General features: G+C 36.4%; 1 protein-coding gene across 2 annotated transcripts in view; it reads left to right on the top strand.

The window, feature by feature from the left end:
• Positions 1-9,812, top strand: part of LOC128993656 (NFX1-type zinc finger-containing protein 1-like) — a 45,514-nt gene extending 35,702 nt beyond the window's left edge. For both annotated transcript variants that reach the window (XM_054417717.1, XM_054417718.1), the window contains exons 15-18: positions 511-622; positions 1,352-1,569; positions 6,398-6,681; positions 7,695-9,812. In XM_054417717.1, coding sequence (XP_054273692.1) covers positions 511-622; positions 1,352-1,569; positions 6,398-6,681; positions 7,695-8,473 — 1,393 coding nt within the window. In that variant the 3' untranslated portion in view covers positions 8,474-9,812. The remainder of the gene's footprint in view (positions 1-510; positions 623-1,351; positions 1,570-6,397; positions 6,682-7,694) is intronic.
• The last annotated feature ends 6,294 nt before the right edge of the window (positions 9,813-16,106 follow it).

The raw sequence follows: 16,106 nt of genomic DNA, 5'->3' as shown, positions 1-16,106 counted from the left end.
AAGTTGGCACTGTAATATATGGGTTTTTTTCAGGTTATTAGTCTCGAATCTCAAGACAGATATAACTTAAATTCGAAATAGTTAGTTTGATTTGATGAATTGGTGCATCAGTTAGGAGAGACTATAAATTCATGGCAAAAATGTGCTTTGGACCGTAGTGTCCAACTCTAAATCTTTTCAATAGGTTTACTCTTGGACTATACAGGCTAACTTCTACCTTTGTTTGATACGCCACACACAGTCTGAGGCTTTTGTAAACAAACAAACGTCTGTTGAAAAAAGGCCTTTAACCTTTTTGGAATTTTTTGTTTGCTTTAATAACCCAGCTTAAGTCAAATTGTCTATCACTTCTCAGTTTTTATTGATAAATGGTAATTTAAAAGTGACAATTAAGGCAAATACTAAAATTGTTGCACTTTGATAGCAGCACCAACATTCCTACACTGAATACAAATATCATAAGTTTCCATCGTTTATAACAATGTTTTCAATCATGTTGCGTTTTCACAGTTGCAAAGTCAACTGTAGAGAGGTGTGCCCTCCGTGCAAGGAGCCGTGCAGACACGAGTGCAAACACTCGAAATGCAGCAGAAAATGTGGCGAGGAGTGTGTTTCTTGCAAGGTAATTTCAATTTCAAACATTTCTAAGTTTGCCATGAGAATTACCGTCGTAACCCACAACCCCAACTTAGAGATTGCTGTTTGAAATACACTGCAGCCTACTTGTATTGTGGGTGACACTACTTGATACTAATTGATTAACTTGAAGGCATATCTTTTAAGTAAACGGAACTGAAAGTTTATTTGAGAATTGCATACTGTAGTAGATTGATGTGCCGGTACTGGTTCCTGAGCAAAATTGATTCTCAGTAGGTTTAGTTGTACAAGTAATCAAAGAATTTTCAAACTTTTGGGGTTTTGGTTTGGATTTATTACTTTTATGTTTCTGAATAAACATTCAAAGGTAATTTGAAACTCGCAGATTTATTTACTTATCTCACTTGGGAAAAATAAAAACACCAATTCTATGATATCTGCGGCCACAGCCTTGGTTCATGGTTGCCCATAGTTCAATTGATGTGATGGCGCTTAGTCGTCGTTGTCAGAATACCTCTCAAAGAGACTCATCTCTGTTGGTACCTATGTACCAACTCTCCGACACCAAACATTTTTTACCGCAAGTTCTCTGTACCAGTTTTTACCAATAGTCCTAAAGTCTAAAAACGCCTTTGAATCTGAAAGGTGTTCAGCAATAAAGGAATCATAAACAAAAAAATTATTAATATTTAAAAGTTTACATTTTTTTCACGAACCTTTTTTTTACGTATTATTAATTGACTGTGGTGTACAGGAGCCGTGTGACTACTCTTGTCCACATCTGAAGTGCTTGCGTCGCTGCGGCGAGCTGTGTGATCGAGATCCGTGTTATGAGTCTTGCCCACAGCGGCTGAGCTGCGGACACTCATGTGTTGGTTTCTGCGGCGAGCCTTGCCCTCCTTGTCGCCAGTGTGAGCCGAAACATTTTGAGGAGATATTCTACACTGGAGAAGAAACCGAGGAGGATTCCAAGTATGAGTTTTGCTTTTGTAATTTTTGGAAATGCTTTTGCGATTGACACCAATTATTAAATGGTTGCATGTTCAAAGTATTGCTTGGTAAACAAATCTTGCCTAATGCAGTGTAGTTTCTTCTTTATAGGTCTTTTGTATTTTGTTTAAGCTAGTTTGCATGTCTATTGTTATCTAGTTTTGTTGGCTTTTACTATTAAATATTTTTTAGAGCAATATTCGGTTGTTTTCTTTCCACAATTCTTTTTTTGAGTAATGAGTGACCCCTCATTTTGAAGGGTTTGTCAAAAGAAATACAATGACGCAAACCGGAAGTAGATATTTCATCCCTAGCCTAAATGGCGGGTATTCCAAAATTTTATTTATGTAAAAAATCACCCATTTTGGAATACCCGCCATTTTGGCTAGGGATGAGATATTCACCTCAGATTTGCGATATTGTGTTTCTTTTGACAAGCCCTTCACTGAATAGGGGTCGCTATTTGAAAAAAATAAGTCTCCCCCTATCCCACTACCCTGTTAGGGGGGTTGAACAATATTTTGGGTGTAAAAAATTGCGGAATCTTTGTTAAGAATCAATGCCACAAGCAGAATATTTCTATCTATTTCGGATTTAAAAATACAGATTTGTTTCAAGGCTTAAAACACACTGTACAATAATGATGGACGAAATATAGAAATTCTGTTTGCTGTAAATGGTTCAAAGATTTTTAAAATTTTGGGAAATGATGTTTAACAATTGGCCGTAAACACCATATTTCTGCCTTTGGAAACCCAAAACTGAAGTAAATTTTACAATTGGGATAGTTAATTGATGCAACATTTATTAATAACAATTAATTAAACTTACGCTTTGTAGATCTATAGCTATTTCAAATTGTGTAAAATACGACAATAAATCACTTTTAAATTAGTCCCTAAGGTATGGGTAATTTTAAATTTTTGCTTTGATATGTTTGAATATAAAATCTCTTTATTGTGGATATTTTAATGATGAAACATACAAACATTCCAAATTTTATTTATATGAACACTTGATGTTAATAATACTGCCAAATATTGAGTTTTTCCTAATTAATATTCAGTTTGATCTTCACAGATGAAAAATCCACTTTTTGCTGTAGTGGTGTCTTTCACTAAACTGTAAAAAGATAGGTAAAGGAAAAAAAAAATATAAACAAAAAAATATATTTGCAAAAATTAAATCCTGTATATACATACAAAATTTACTGGAGTCTGGGTACGAAGAAAAAAACTAGAATAGTTTACTGCTTTTTTCACTAATGCGGGGTCTGGGGGCCTTTTTATAACCCCTCAATTTATAGAAAATTTATAAAAGTTGTGAAAAAAAAGGCTTTTGTTGATGCTTTGTTGGATAGTATAAACATATGGAAATTAACAATTAAAATCTGGGAACAACATTGTTTCTCGTCGATTGTTCCCATCGGTTAGAATTTCTTCAACGATGCATTTGAGATAGAAATTCAATATATGCCTGGCTTTTTCTCAGCCAGGTCTTTGCCCGTGGGAACGTGACTTGAACTTGAGATCTTGCGTTTATCTTTTCTTTATTTATTCCAATGAGGGGTCAGCGAATATTTTCTATTGTTCTTAAGATCGTAAAGAAAATAATTTTAATCATTTTAATTTTTAATTTCCATATGTTTATAATAGGTACAACTTGAACTGCCTTTTTTATACTATACATACATATCCTCTTCTGTTATGGTAATTACTGAATCTGAGGTTCAGCCTAAATGACCCCATCTCCGTTCATCCCACCAAGTCCCGTCCCTCCACCATCTTAACCCTCCATACTTTTAAGTTTCTCCTGGCCTCCTTCCCGCTACCATTATCAATTCCATTTTCCTAGGTATTCTTTTTCCTGGCTTCTTATCACATCCTCCTTATGCTCTCTACGGTTTTTCTTAAACTTCCTTAATTCACCTCTCTTGCTCTTGTGGTTTGTTCATTCCTTAGACTATGCCTTCATCTTATACACTTGACAGTCCTTAAAAGTGTTATTTCTCCGTCTTTTGCTGCATTATATTCCTTGCACTTTATTTTTCTGCCTCTAAAGTAACTTTTGACTTGTTACACATCATTGTTGTTCTCATCGCTGACACAGAACTATAAATAAATACCCCCGCCGCAGCAAACCTGCAGACTAAGCGAATTTCCATTTGACTGATTGGATTTACACTGAAATGTCTACTTAAAAATATAACATTTATTCCCGATTTAAATAGAATTAGTTTAACAAGTACTTAGGTTTGCTGCATCAGGGAGGGTAAAATTGTTTTTTTTTTTTTTTTTTATGTTAATAGTTAGTAAGAAATAAAAACATTTTCCAAATTTGATCAAAATATGTTCATAAACAAGCAAACTACAACAGTTTACTTATTCTCCATAAGAATAACATGGGAATTTTAAATTTACAATTTTTTGGAATTTTGTCCGTAACCGTTAGGCGCATAATAACGCTTCAATATACTAAATTATTTGTTTTTTTAAGCTCTACAAAATGGTTTGGAAATGAATTGCAAAATTTTAAGTTTTTTGGGTCAAAAATGGAAAAAACCTATTTTTACCCCATAAAACCCCCCGTAAACACCCGTTCCCATGGTCCGATCATGCTGGATCGCGAACTCGTTCGAATAAACGTAGGTTTACACGTTTGTACCAAATTTCATCAAAAACGGATCATTTTTGCTTGAGTTATCGTGCTGACGGACACATATATATATATATATATATATATATAAATATATAAATATATATATATATATGAATTTGAACGGATGGTGTTTTTGGCCTCTAGGGACCTCAAAACGAAAAAAAAAATCGGTCCCGCGTCCAGGTCTTACCATGAGTACTACGGTAATAGCTTATTCCCTATATTATTATTATTATTATTTGTTGTCATGAGAGCCGAAGCCCCCTGACTGCTTACCCCGTACCTATCCTTCAGGACATACCCGGGCCCCATGATGTAGGCCGAAGCTTACGCATCAACCTTTAGCACATCATGGGCGGATGACTTAAGGTCATCAGGCTCGCCGGCTGCCGAAGCAGACCCTTCGGAAAGAGGGTTGCCCCTCAATCCTAACCAGGGATTCCGGCTGCTTGTTTAAGCGTCACTCCACCTGGGTTCCACTAAGTCGGAACCTAGAGGTCCATAGTAGAGCGCCCCGACGCATTTAGTGCAAGCAACACTCGGGACCTATCTCATCCCTGACAGGCAGAACCCGCCATCAATAGCCAGGAGGAAGGGGACCATCAGCACGCTGACGGGGGGAACCCCAACCTCCCATTTACACCGCTGCCCGATCGAGGCCTTACCCATTGCTGGGAAACCAGAGATAACCAGAGCGATAGATCCCCAGATACCCCTGGCGGGCTCGGACCCAGCACCCGATCTACTTCGTTTGCCCGTCAGACCCAACATCACTGCCAGGCCATCAGGGTTTCCCAAAAGGAGGCAGGTATAGAAGTGGGACCCACCCGGATGAACCTATCCACCAGAGGTGGCGACACCCTTGACTCAATTGAGGTTCCGGGAAGAACCCCCCACACTCAAGATAACCATACCGTCCGTGCTCAGAGACAGGGATAGGTTTGCATAAGTACCTACAAACCGTTGCCCTCACACTGCGGAAAGTTACGTTGCCCTTGAGTGTCCCCGTGAGCTGCGGGTACTTGCCCGTTTTCACCTCCAGGAAAGGTTACTTCCAAAGTCGAGGATTTGCCCACTGAACGCTGGTCGCACACAACAAGCAGGCCGAAGCCCAAAGAACCACAGACACAGGTAGGTTAGAGATTATGATGTACTTCCATCTCTCCTAGAGCTAAACACCCCTCCATCCTGGATAAAGGAATGTCACTGGGACCCGATGCCCAGTCGACCATGTCTGTGACCAACTTGAAAATGCCGATACCAACACGGAGCATTTACCTCCCCTCTGGGGGCTAGGTATTTCACCTCCCAGGACGAGGCTACTTCCAAAGTCGAGGATATGCCTCACAAAATGTCAGTCGAACACAACAGGTAGGACTCAGTCACAACCACAGTTACAGGTAGATGAGGAGAGGCGGAATTAACGGCGTCACTGAGAGCTAAACACCCCCCCCACCCTGAATGGAGGGAATGTCACTGGAGGCTCCCCCTAAGGGGCTGGCGCTTACCAGTCGTCCATAACTGTGGTCTACCTGAAGTGCCGGGTCTGACACCGGGCAGTTACCTCCCCTCTGGGAGAGCTAGGGTCCGCGTGGTCGCCCAGGCCACGAACCCACGCAAGCGTGAGCCCCCTGCGGTTTTATTCCCTATATGGGAAATTCGCTAAAATGTTGGGAACAAGCTGGTCTAAAGGTAGAGCGCAGGCCTTTGACCCCTGAGGTGTCGGTTTCAAAACCTGCCAATCACGTATAACTAAATATGTTGGGAGCGAGCTGGTCTACTGTAAAGGTAAAGGACGGGCCTTTGGTCCCTGAGGTGTCGGGTTCAAATCCTGCCAATCACCAATATGTTTTTTCTCGAGGGATCCGCAACCCATAGATCTAGCCTGAAGTAATAAGAAAACAATCCTGGGCTAGATTAGTGTCCTAGAACAAAAAATATAAAGAAATTCCGAAATAAGTGTTTTACGTTTATCTATAGCCTGGGATCTTTCCCCAAGCTGTCATCTTTTCCATTCTCCATCACTTTACTTAGTGTGATTCATAGATTCAAAAACTAATGTTGAAAGTAAAACATTTGTCTCTCAGACTGAAAAAAAAATTGGAAAGCTCTCTAAACTCTGTCCTATTTTGATTTATGTTGCCTGTTCTAGATGGGTACTGCTAGTCGACTGTGGACACACGTTAGAATCGACTGGTCTTGAAATGTGGCTCAACATAGAGCAAGATGGAGGAGAGATCGGCTGCAAAGTGTGCCCTCGTTGTAAATCGCCGATCGTCCAAACCCAGAGGTTCATGAACCTTATCAAGAAAACATACATGGACATACAGCAAGTGAAAGCCAAGTGTTTCGGAAAACGAGACGAAATATCTAGAGAACGTGCTAAAGCTTTGAGGAGGATACAACAGATAACTTTCCAACAGATGTCAACTAGGGGTGAGTTTTGGTTCTCAAAGTTATGAAATTACGTGACTTGTGTAAATATTCAGGTATTCTTAAAAATAACTTAATTTTCTCATTTGTCAGTTTAAACTTACTAGTATCAGTTTATCCAGGTAGTGGGTGTGTCAAGCTAATATCTGTGGTAATACTTTAGGCTAAAAGAACTGTACTCAGGTCAATTTTACTTTAAACCAATTGAGACAAGAAAGAAACCGTATTGTAACAAGAATGTCTATCCAAGCTCAGTTGTTATGTGTAAAATCTTTCAAGGCTACCTTCCTTCTAGATTATTAAAAAAAAAAAAAAAAAACACTTTAAGTAGAAGTTAACACAAAAAGTATTCCAAAAGCTATAATAATACAATGTGAATAAAACTTGAGTGTGAAAAGTTACCACGGCAAAGAATTTTTCAAAATGAAACAAACCCTACGTTGGCTACTTATTTATTAGAAATATCTTGATAAAAAAGTAGCAAAATGAAACTTCCAGTGCTGTTAGGATTGTGTTTTTCTTTACCATTTGTTTCTCGTTATTTCAGTTATTTAAACCCTCATTTAACCAAATAAAATATATAATCATAAACTATATCTCGTCCATTAGTTATATCAAACTAATAATAAAGCACAAATCATAAAATTAACCCTAACTAAAATAATAGTAAAAAAATTTTGTCGACACTACCGCCCAGGGTTACCAACATAAACTAAACATGATAAACAAGTTTCAGATTTTGCAATGGGATGAGAAGTCTACTTGTGTTGGATTGTCTACGTTTTAATATTTTTAGTATCATAAATTAATTTGTTTTAATTAACTTTTATCTTTATCGTATCATGATCATGACTAACAGTCATCTTATATAGGGATATAAAATCATAAAGCTTGATATTGATACAGTTTTTAGTTGTTACACAGGTCTGATGTCTAATAAATGAAAATATTTTAATATCATGAATTTTAAATGAGTTTATTAGAAGTAATCACAATCTGATTTTCTCTCTTTCCAGATCAACAAATGGACGATGAATTGCAGAAAATGTACCTTGAGCTTCTAGTAGAACTGCCAGATGTAAAGGGTAAAAAGAGAAACACAATTGATACTCAGAGATTACATCTGCTGTGCTTCTGGACCGAGTTCTTTATTTCTGTTTATTCAAGAAAACTAGAGGTTTGGTCCAAATTGTTTGAGGAGGGAAAAATATTGTTAAATGCCAATATAAACTGCATCACCAAACTTTTGATGAAAAGACGTCACAAGATCAGTGAACAGGAGATGGAGTGTTTTCAACGAGAAGTGAAACGCATTCACAGAATCGCTGATCTTCTCGTTTACGTGAATTCAGCAGAATACCGCATGGCAGCTTCAAATTCCATTGTGAAAGAGACAAGAAAGGCTGCTGAACATGTCATTTTTTCAATCTCTGCTTATGACGACGTATACGATGAAGTTGCCAAACACCAACTTGAAAAACTTAAAACCCTCATCAGAAGCTCTTCCGAAGTGACTGCAGCAGAAAGATCGATGATAAATCAAGCGATGTCTTCAAGTTTTAGAAGTGCTCAGAAGACTGGCCATTGGTTCAAGTGCAAGAACGGTCATCTGTACTGTATTACCGAGTGTGGCGGAGCGATGGAAGTTGCTATTTGTCCTGTGAGAGGATGCGGGCAAAAGATTGGCGGCCAGAATCATCAGTTGCTGGAGGGTCAGGATCTTGCTTCGGAAATGGATGGAGCCAGATATGCTGCTTGGTCAGACGCCAACAACATGGCCAACTTCAACTTCTAAATGTGATGTAAAAATCTATATATTGAAATTTATTCTATAAATATGTGTGAATTTTTAAAGTTTTTTTTACTTCTTTTGAATTATAATCTACCGTTTTAAAATTAGTTTTACAGTAGCCTACCTCTTATCCAACTACTATTCAATTGGGCAAAGCTTAACCAAGAGTATGCCAAAACATGGGCATACGCTATAAACTGATCACTTATTTAAAAAAAATACATTGTTTCAAGTGGTTGTGGTCAGCTGGAAAAGAATAATTTTTTTATTTTTAAAAAATAACTCAATTACTCACGTTCACATGTTCCTGTAAATATAATTTTCTTTTTTTTCTGTTCGATAATCGATATTAAATTTGTTTGCAACTTGGAGTAGTTCATCTTGGAAGTAAAAACTTTCTGTCTGATAATAAACCTTTCCAGTGATTGTTTTTAAGTTTCTGTAGTTTTTTTACAAGGTTACATGTTTTGTTTTTCGGTTCAGTTTCAAATTCTTTTTCCTTTTCAGTAAATTTTTAAGTTATTTTGAGTTTTTATTGTTTAAAAGTTCATCCTTTTTACAATGCGGTTATTTAAAAAATGTTAAATCCAGGCTGCCACTGCTTACTAGAAACATTACATGATATATAATATGATGTAAAATAGAAGGACAATAATACAGCTCATAGAATATATAACTTAGGCATTGGGAAACATTAATTGAATGAGTTTTAGACCTCATTGCTATATCGGACGGCTTTATCTGGTTAAGTCTCCGAGGTAGGCTACTGTATAGTCAAAGTTACATAATATTGTTATGCTCGGTACTTGTTGTTAGTATGCTTTATACTGTTATAAAAAAGGTATGGTTTTGTCTTATGGGTATCGTCTTAAATATGGGGTTTCATAATCTGTTTTGCATACAAGAAAATGTTTAAAGTCCAGCCAGAATAGTTTGTACTCTAATAAAAATTACTATATTATATTTTGTTATTTTTCTGTTTTGCACACAAGAAAATGTTTTAAGTCCAGCCAGAATAGTTTGTAGGCCTACTGTAATAAAAATCACTATATTATTTTATTTTTTTTCTGTTTTGCATGCAAGAAAAGTATTTAAGTCTAGCCAGAATAGTTTGTACTGCAATAAAAATCACTATATATATTTTGTTATTTTTTTGTCAAATGTTTCTGCAACTGTTACTGCTTTTAGTTGACTTATTTAAATTGTGATTCAAATGGATACAATAATAAAGACTGCATCTTTAACTGTAATTATTTATGACTACTATTTATTCCATCTGTTTTACCAAGGTTTGTTATGTTGTACAAAGGCAAACGTTGCTAGTAAATTGTTTGATATTGTATTACAGTGTTTTTTCTCCCCTCACAATAATATTTTATTGTTTATTAATTATGTTTTATTATCTTAAGAATGTACATAGGCACTTTTATCGGTGACTGATTCTGTATAACCTTGCTATTCGTTGATTAACGAGTAGACGTCTACACTCGTGTTGTTTTCTGAGCAACTGTTCGTTTCTGGAATAGCAAATGTTCGTTCACTTTGATGTGTACAAAAATACCAACAATGAACAGGAAAACATCAATACGAATATTTGCTGCTTGCCAAATAGACTATCCAGTATCCACACTACTCACGATTCGACGAGTCGCTGCTCGGTGCTTGGCGCCTGTCGCATGTAGACCGCCTTTAGAAGAAGCTATAAACTCGATAGCAAGTGATTCTTGATAACCAATGAACTTGGATCCTTAAATTTGCTCTTAACTTTAATTTTCAAATGAGAGACCTCAACAAGGAGTATATTTTGATAACAATAGAACTTTCCATGTATCTTTGAACTTGGCTTAAATTGAATTGAAATTTTCCAGCAACCTCAATGAAAAATACACCTTATATAGCTTTGGAATGATTCTTTAGTAGTATTTTTAGACTTGAAACTTTTATCATTATACTTCGATCAATTAAGAGTGTTAATTAAGTAGTGCATTTAATCCACATACACAAACTCAGTAAAGCTCAGTCACAAATTTAGAAGAACAACTAAAAGAGTAGACTCTGTTTATTTGCTCAACCCTACTTCATGGGTGTTTTTGATTTTAGACGTCACACAAGGAGTTTTATAAAGGTATTGAAACGGACAAATGAAACAATATAATTTTATACATATAAAAATACACAAAAGTATGAAAACTATGTATAATCTATAGAAGTGTACACTAAACAACAAAAACCTTACTAGAAATATCGATAAAAATATATTGCAAAAGAACAACGCCATTGGTGACACACAGATCTACACTCCGGGAACTTGTATCACAAGCAGTGACACACGGGAGCAGGTTCCGTGATACGAACTCCCAGGCTTCAACTCTTTACGGGTAGTACGGGGGATGGGGAAAGGCGAAATTATGTTTAATAGGTTCCAAAAAAAAGGCGAGGTACATCTTGCCCTTGAAACTGCCGGCAGGCGATAACGCATATTTTTCTATAAACATAAATGGTCCCGGAGGAAAACTCCAAAATAAAAAAAAATGTTTATTTTAGTACTACATGATGCCAGTAATGAAAATTATACATTTTATGTTTTAAGAGTACATTATGGAAAAAAACCAAATTTCAATAGGTAGGTACCCAATAACACCCAGTTCCCATAATGAGTTTGAACCTGTTTGAGGACTACCAAGTCCTCAAACAGGTTCAAACTCATTCTAGTTTATGCCAGCATGATCATGTTCATGCCAGGTTTTGAGATTTCATCAAAATTGTGCCAAATTTACTTGAGTTATCGTGTTCACACACACACAAATCTAACAGTTTTAACAAATAGTGTTTTTTACCTCCGAAGACATCAAAAGGAAAATAGTCCCGGGTCTAGATATTACTATGAGACCTAAAGGTAAAAGATACCTAGGAAACTGAACAAGAAACCTTCATATTGGTCATCCCTTCATCATAGAAGATTAGTATAAGAGGACATGGTGCAAGGTTTCATGGCAACTGACTTTACACAAATTCATTCTCAATCTTAAGGAGAACTAGGACAGACTTAGTAACAATTAATTGTGAGCGCTCCAAGATATAAACTGTAGTGGAGAAATAACTAACATTTGGAACTGATTATTTATTTTTATAGTGTCCAGGAAGAAAACAAAAGACTCAAAACCCCTTTGAGCTCCAAAGACTGAATAAGCAGCTAGTAACAGGACATTGTCTCTTCAATGCCTAATTTGCACAAATCACCTAGTAGGCTTAAGTAACTTACAATGTCATTGTAGGTCCCAAATCTTGTTATCGATGTGTAACTGTTTTGCTCAGGATTGGTAAGTTAATAAAGGAGATCACCTTTAGCTGATCTCAATAGAAAAGCCTCACCTACACTTTTGTCGGCTAGGAGGAAGTTAACAGGTTGGGTTTATTTATTTGTAAGTTAACTTATATCGCAGGTCATCCATCGAACTTATACAGGGTGGTAAAAAAGTCCCTGGACAGTTAAATATTTTAAAAAATAATGAAGATAGAGCTACAATACTTGGTACAAAGTTACAGGGCATAAAACTCTATTTTAACACATAATTTATTCAGTGATCCAATAACTCTTCAGGGGCACGGCCCACAAGGAATCGGAAGAAAATCTTAAATGGAAGCATAGGTCAATATGCACATCAAATTAAAGGTCTTTTTTAGTAGAATACAATGCCACAAACCGCACTTCAAAAGGTTGATCCAGCGCAAAATGGCAGATGTTCAAAGATTTCTTGAATCCGCCATTTTGAATCTTTGAACGGCTGCCATTTTTTACTCAGGCATTTTTTTGAGCTTGAATTTACTGCATCGTAATCTACAAGTGAAGACCTTTAATTTTATGTGCATATCGACCTATTTTTACGTTAACAATTTTCTTCCGATTCCTAGGGCTGTGCCCCCTGAGGAGAAAGCGTATAATAGCAATGTTAATTAAATGAATCTTTGAACAACTGTCATTTTGCGCAGGATCAACCTTTTGAAGTGCGGTTTGCGGCATTGTATTCTACTAAAAAAGACCTTTAATTTGATGTGCATATTGACCTATGCTTCCATTTAAGATTTTCTTCCGACTCCTTGTGGGCCGTCCCCCTGAAGAGTTATTGGATCACTGAATATGTGTTAAAATAGAGTTTTATGCTCTGTAACTTTGTACCAAGTATTGTAGCTCTATCTTCATTATTTTTTTAAAATATTTAACTGTCCAGGGACTTTTTTACCACCCTGTATATAAGCCCACTTCTAAAATTAATTTAATATTATTTTTAGTGAGAAGTTAGTCGGTCTTGGTAAAAATTGTTTCTAAAAAGCTAATGGAAACTGCAGTTTTGTTAAGTGTGCACTGAAAGTTGCCCAAAATATAGGCGCTTTAACAACATTATGGTATAGCTGTCGACCAATCAAAAGGCTGCCGGGTTGATCCTGAGGAAAATCAGTAGCTTTTTGGTGGTTGAATGGACTTAGCTGTTCCTGATCATTATGGGGTTTATAAATAAACTAGCAGTGTCCTTTTTATGGGGTTGACGTATAAATATAAAATTCTTGTTGCAGTTATACTCGTGCTTTACATTTGAAATGGGGGAGGAGGCAAGGCCACACTAAAAAAACCTAAAAAATGGAGGAGGGCACAGTTTGAGAAAGTTTGGTTCTTTAAATTAAAAGCATGCTGTAGTATTACTGTAGTGTCATCTACCATAGCCAATAATGTCCTCTGCACCTAAACAATAGAAACAAGTAAATTATTAATCATTCACACAATATCACAAGTTAAAAACTACTTAAACTACTTTGGCAGTTCTCTTTATTTGTGTATCACAGCTTTTTTGTTGCTGCTTAGATCAAATTAGCTTAGCTGTTGTCAAATTGCAAAAAATGTTTAATGCTGCACCCTGTTGGTAAACGTTATAACTTTTTAATGCTACTGAATATCATAGAACTAACTTGTTTAAAGAACAGTTGTCAAAATTCTTTAATTACTTTTCAATATGAATACTTATAAAGTTAACATGGAAAACTCCAGACCCACTGGGGCGGAGTCCAAAAAGATTTTTCGAGATAGAAATATGACTATATGCTAATCGCGAATGTGAGCTACCATCATTATGCCAAATTTCAGCCCAATCGGACCAGTAGTTATTGCGTGATCGAACTTCAAACACACAAACTTTGGTAGGCATATACTCAAGGCCGTAGCCAGGACAAACTTTCGGTGGGGGGGGGGTCAGGTCTTCTTTTTAAGTGGCGGTTCTAGGACCTTGTCAAGGGGGCTCCCGGGGGGCTTGGGGGGGGGGTGTGGAACACTCCCAATATAAGAGCGGGGTCTGGGGTAAAAAAATATATAAAATTGTTTATATTTTTAAAGTAGTTTAGTGACTTTCTAAAGCAATTTTGGTCTTAAAAAGTGGTCTTTAAATAATTAAAACGAACCCCCCCCCTAATATAATTTGACCATTACAATGTCAATTCGAGTTAAGAATTAGACTGACATTTACTCAATAAACAATCTCGAATCATGGCTATTTACCAATGGACTGATTATTAAACGGAAGGGAAGGACTGAAAATAGAAAAAAGCTTCTTGTTTACGAGAATTTAAAGCCAAGAAAACCTATATTAGATTATTGATTGACCCCGATTATTCCATTCAAAATTGATTAATTTACCAATTACGATACCGTACTCACGCAAATTACTCGACCGACAAGATATTTAATTGCTTAATTACAAGCCAATCATCGGTCCTAGGTTAAGAAAAGAACACGACTTTCGGCTTTTAAAATAATGTTTTTTTTACATATTTAGGTCGTAAATTATATCGTAGATATAAAGTCAATGATTATATCAATGGTTACCCGGTCAAACAGGGTAGTCATGTTTCAGCTTCTCAAAAATCGCTGCGAGAACGTATAAGCGGATACACAGCTTTCTTTGTTAACTAGCGCGGATTCAAATCGTAGAACTGTCCTTTTGTTTAGTTTTTAACTGGGTATTTTTTTTAACTGAAGATAAATTTGTTTATTGGGGCTTACTTATTTTAAAATACAAATAAATAAAGAAACGACGATGGATTTAGTATATGTCGAGGCTAGTGACATCCAGCGGAGACTAGACGAACTGTTGCGGACACACCTAGCGGAGATTAGATGAACTGTTGCGGACCTTCATGTCATGTCAGTGACACACCTAGCGGAGATTAGGCGAACTGCTGCGGACTTTGATCTCGTCAGTCGTCACTCAGTGCAGTGGACTGGACAGTGGACACCGCGGCAATGAATACACAAACTATAGACGGTGAGCGAGCAACTTCGAACGTGATGATAAATAGTGATAATGACGTAACTTAACTATCAACTAACGTATAATATCGTAACGATTGTAAAGCTGTCACGGCACTTTATTAGTTTCCATGTAGCAGCAAACCTAGGTACTCAATAAACCTAATGTTAACAACATTTAAATTACATTTTTTAAATTAAATTAAATTAAAACAAGATTTAAAAATTCATTTCCATTCTAGCTCCTGAACTGTTGTATTCAATATAATAATTAGGTTACATACCTTATAAATCCGACAAACAGCTCAATTTGAAAAGAAGGTTGTTTACATGTTTCGGCTTGTATCGGCCATTGTCAAAACATCGCAGTTGGATGGTGAAATCCTTTGCATTGTTTCCTACTAAAAGTACATACACAAACACACACACGGACGGGACGAAAACATTACGAAAACGAAAATACTTTCTAATAGGCCTATTATAATACACGGGCAGGACGCACGCACACCGTTGGCAAGGTCAGGATGCAGACCAGTTGGTCTTGTCTGTTGACAATGGCCGATACAAGCCGAAACATGTAAACAACCTTCTTTTCAAATTGAGCTGTTTGTCGGATTTATAAGGTATGTAACCTAATTATTATATTAAACAAGATTTAATTAAAAATCAATTCAGGCAAATGGAAATTCGCTTAGACGGAAGGTTTGCTGCGGCGGGGGTACAGTATTTGCTTATTTCTGTTAGTTATTTATGTCAACTGAATTAGTTATTACTGTCGACTGTGTGATTAGTTAGTTTGTACAACTTTGATCGTACAAACAAGGAATTGTTCAACTTCCTCACAAAATCTGATATTGAATTCAATTTCGTCTCGTATAGGGAAAAGAACAAGAAACAAAGGGACAGGGAGATTATAAGAAGCTTAAATTGTAATAATGGTTATGGGAAATACAGTATTGAACTTGTCGATGTGTTGTTTTAGGAATGACAAGGTGTTGTAAATGTAAATGGATGGAAACGTTTAAGATGTTTGAAGTTTGAAAAACCGGTTTGCAAGTTTGTCGTCTTTTTAAAGAAAATATAGCTCTAATTGCCCGCTTCTGCAAACGGAATAGAAATAAGGTTCACTTATTCTCATACACCCATATGATTGTTTTTGATTACAACTATACATTAGCTAATTTTAATTAAAATGGACTACACAATTATTTTGGTGAATTTCCCATATAGGGAATAAGCTACCGTACGTCTCATGGTAAGACCTAGACCCGGGATTGTTTACTTTTTCGTTTTGAGTTACAGTTTATAAGTAATTACATTTTTTTGTGACTTTCCCAATAA

This window comes from Macrosteles quadrilineatus, unplaced genomic scaffold, assembly GCF_028750875.1.
Source record: "Macrosteles quadrilineatus isolate MER2022 unplaced genomic scaffold, UCM_ALF_1.0 Scaffold_4__1_contigs__length_99947679, whole genome shotgun sequence".
NCBI classification, from domain to species: domain Eukaryota; kingdom Metazoa; phylum Arthropoda; class Insecta; order Hemiptera; family Cicadellidae; genus Macrosteles; species Macrosteles quadrilineatus.
This window is presented reverse-complemented; position numbering and strand designations above follow the sequence as displayed.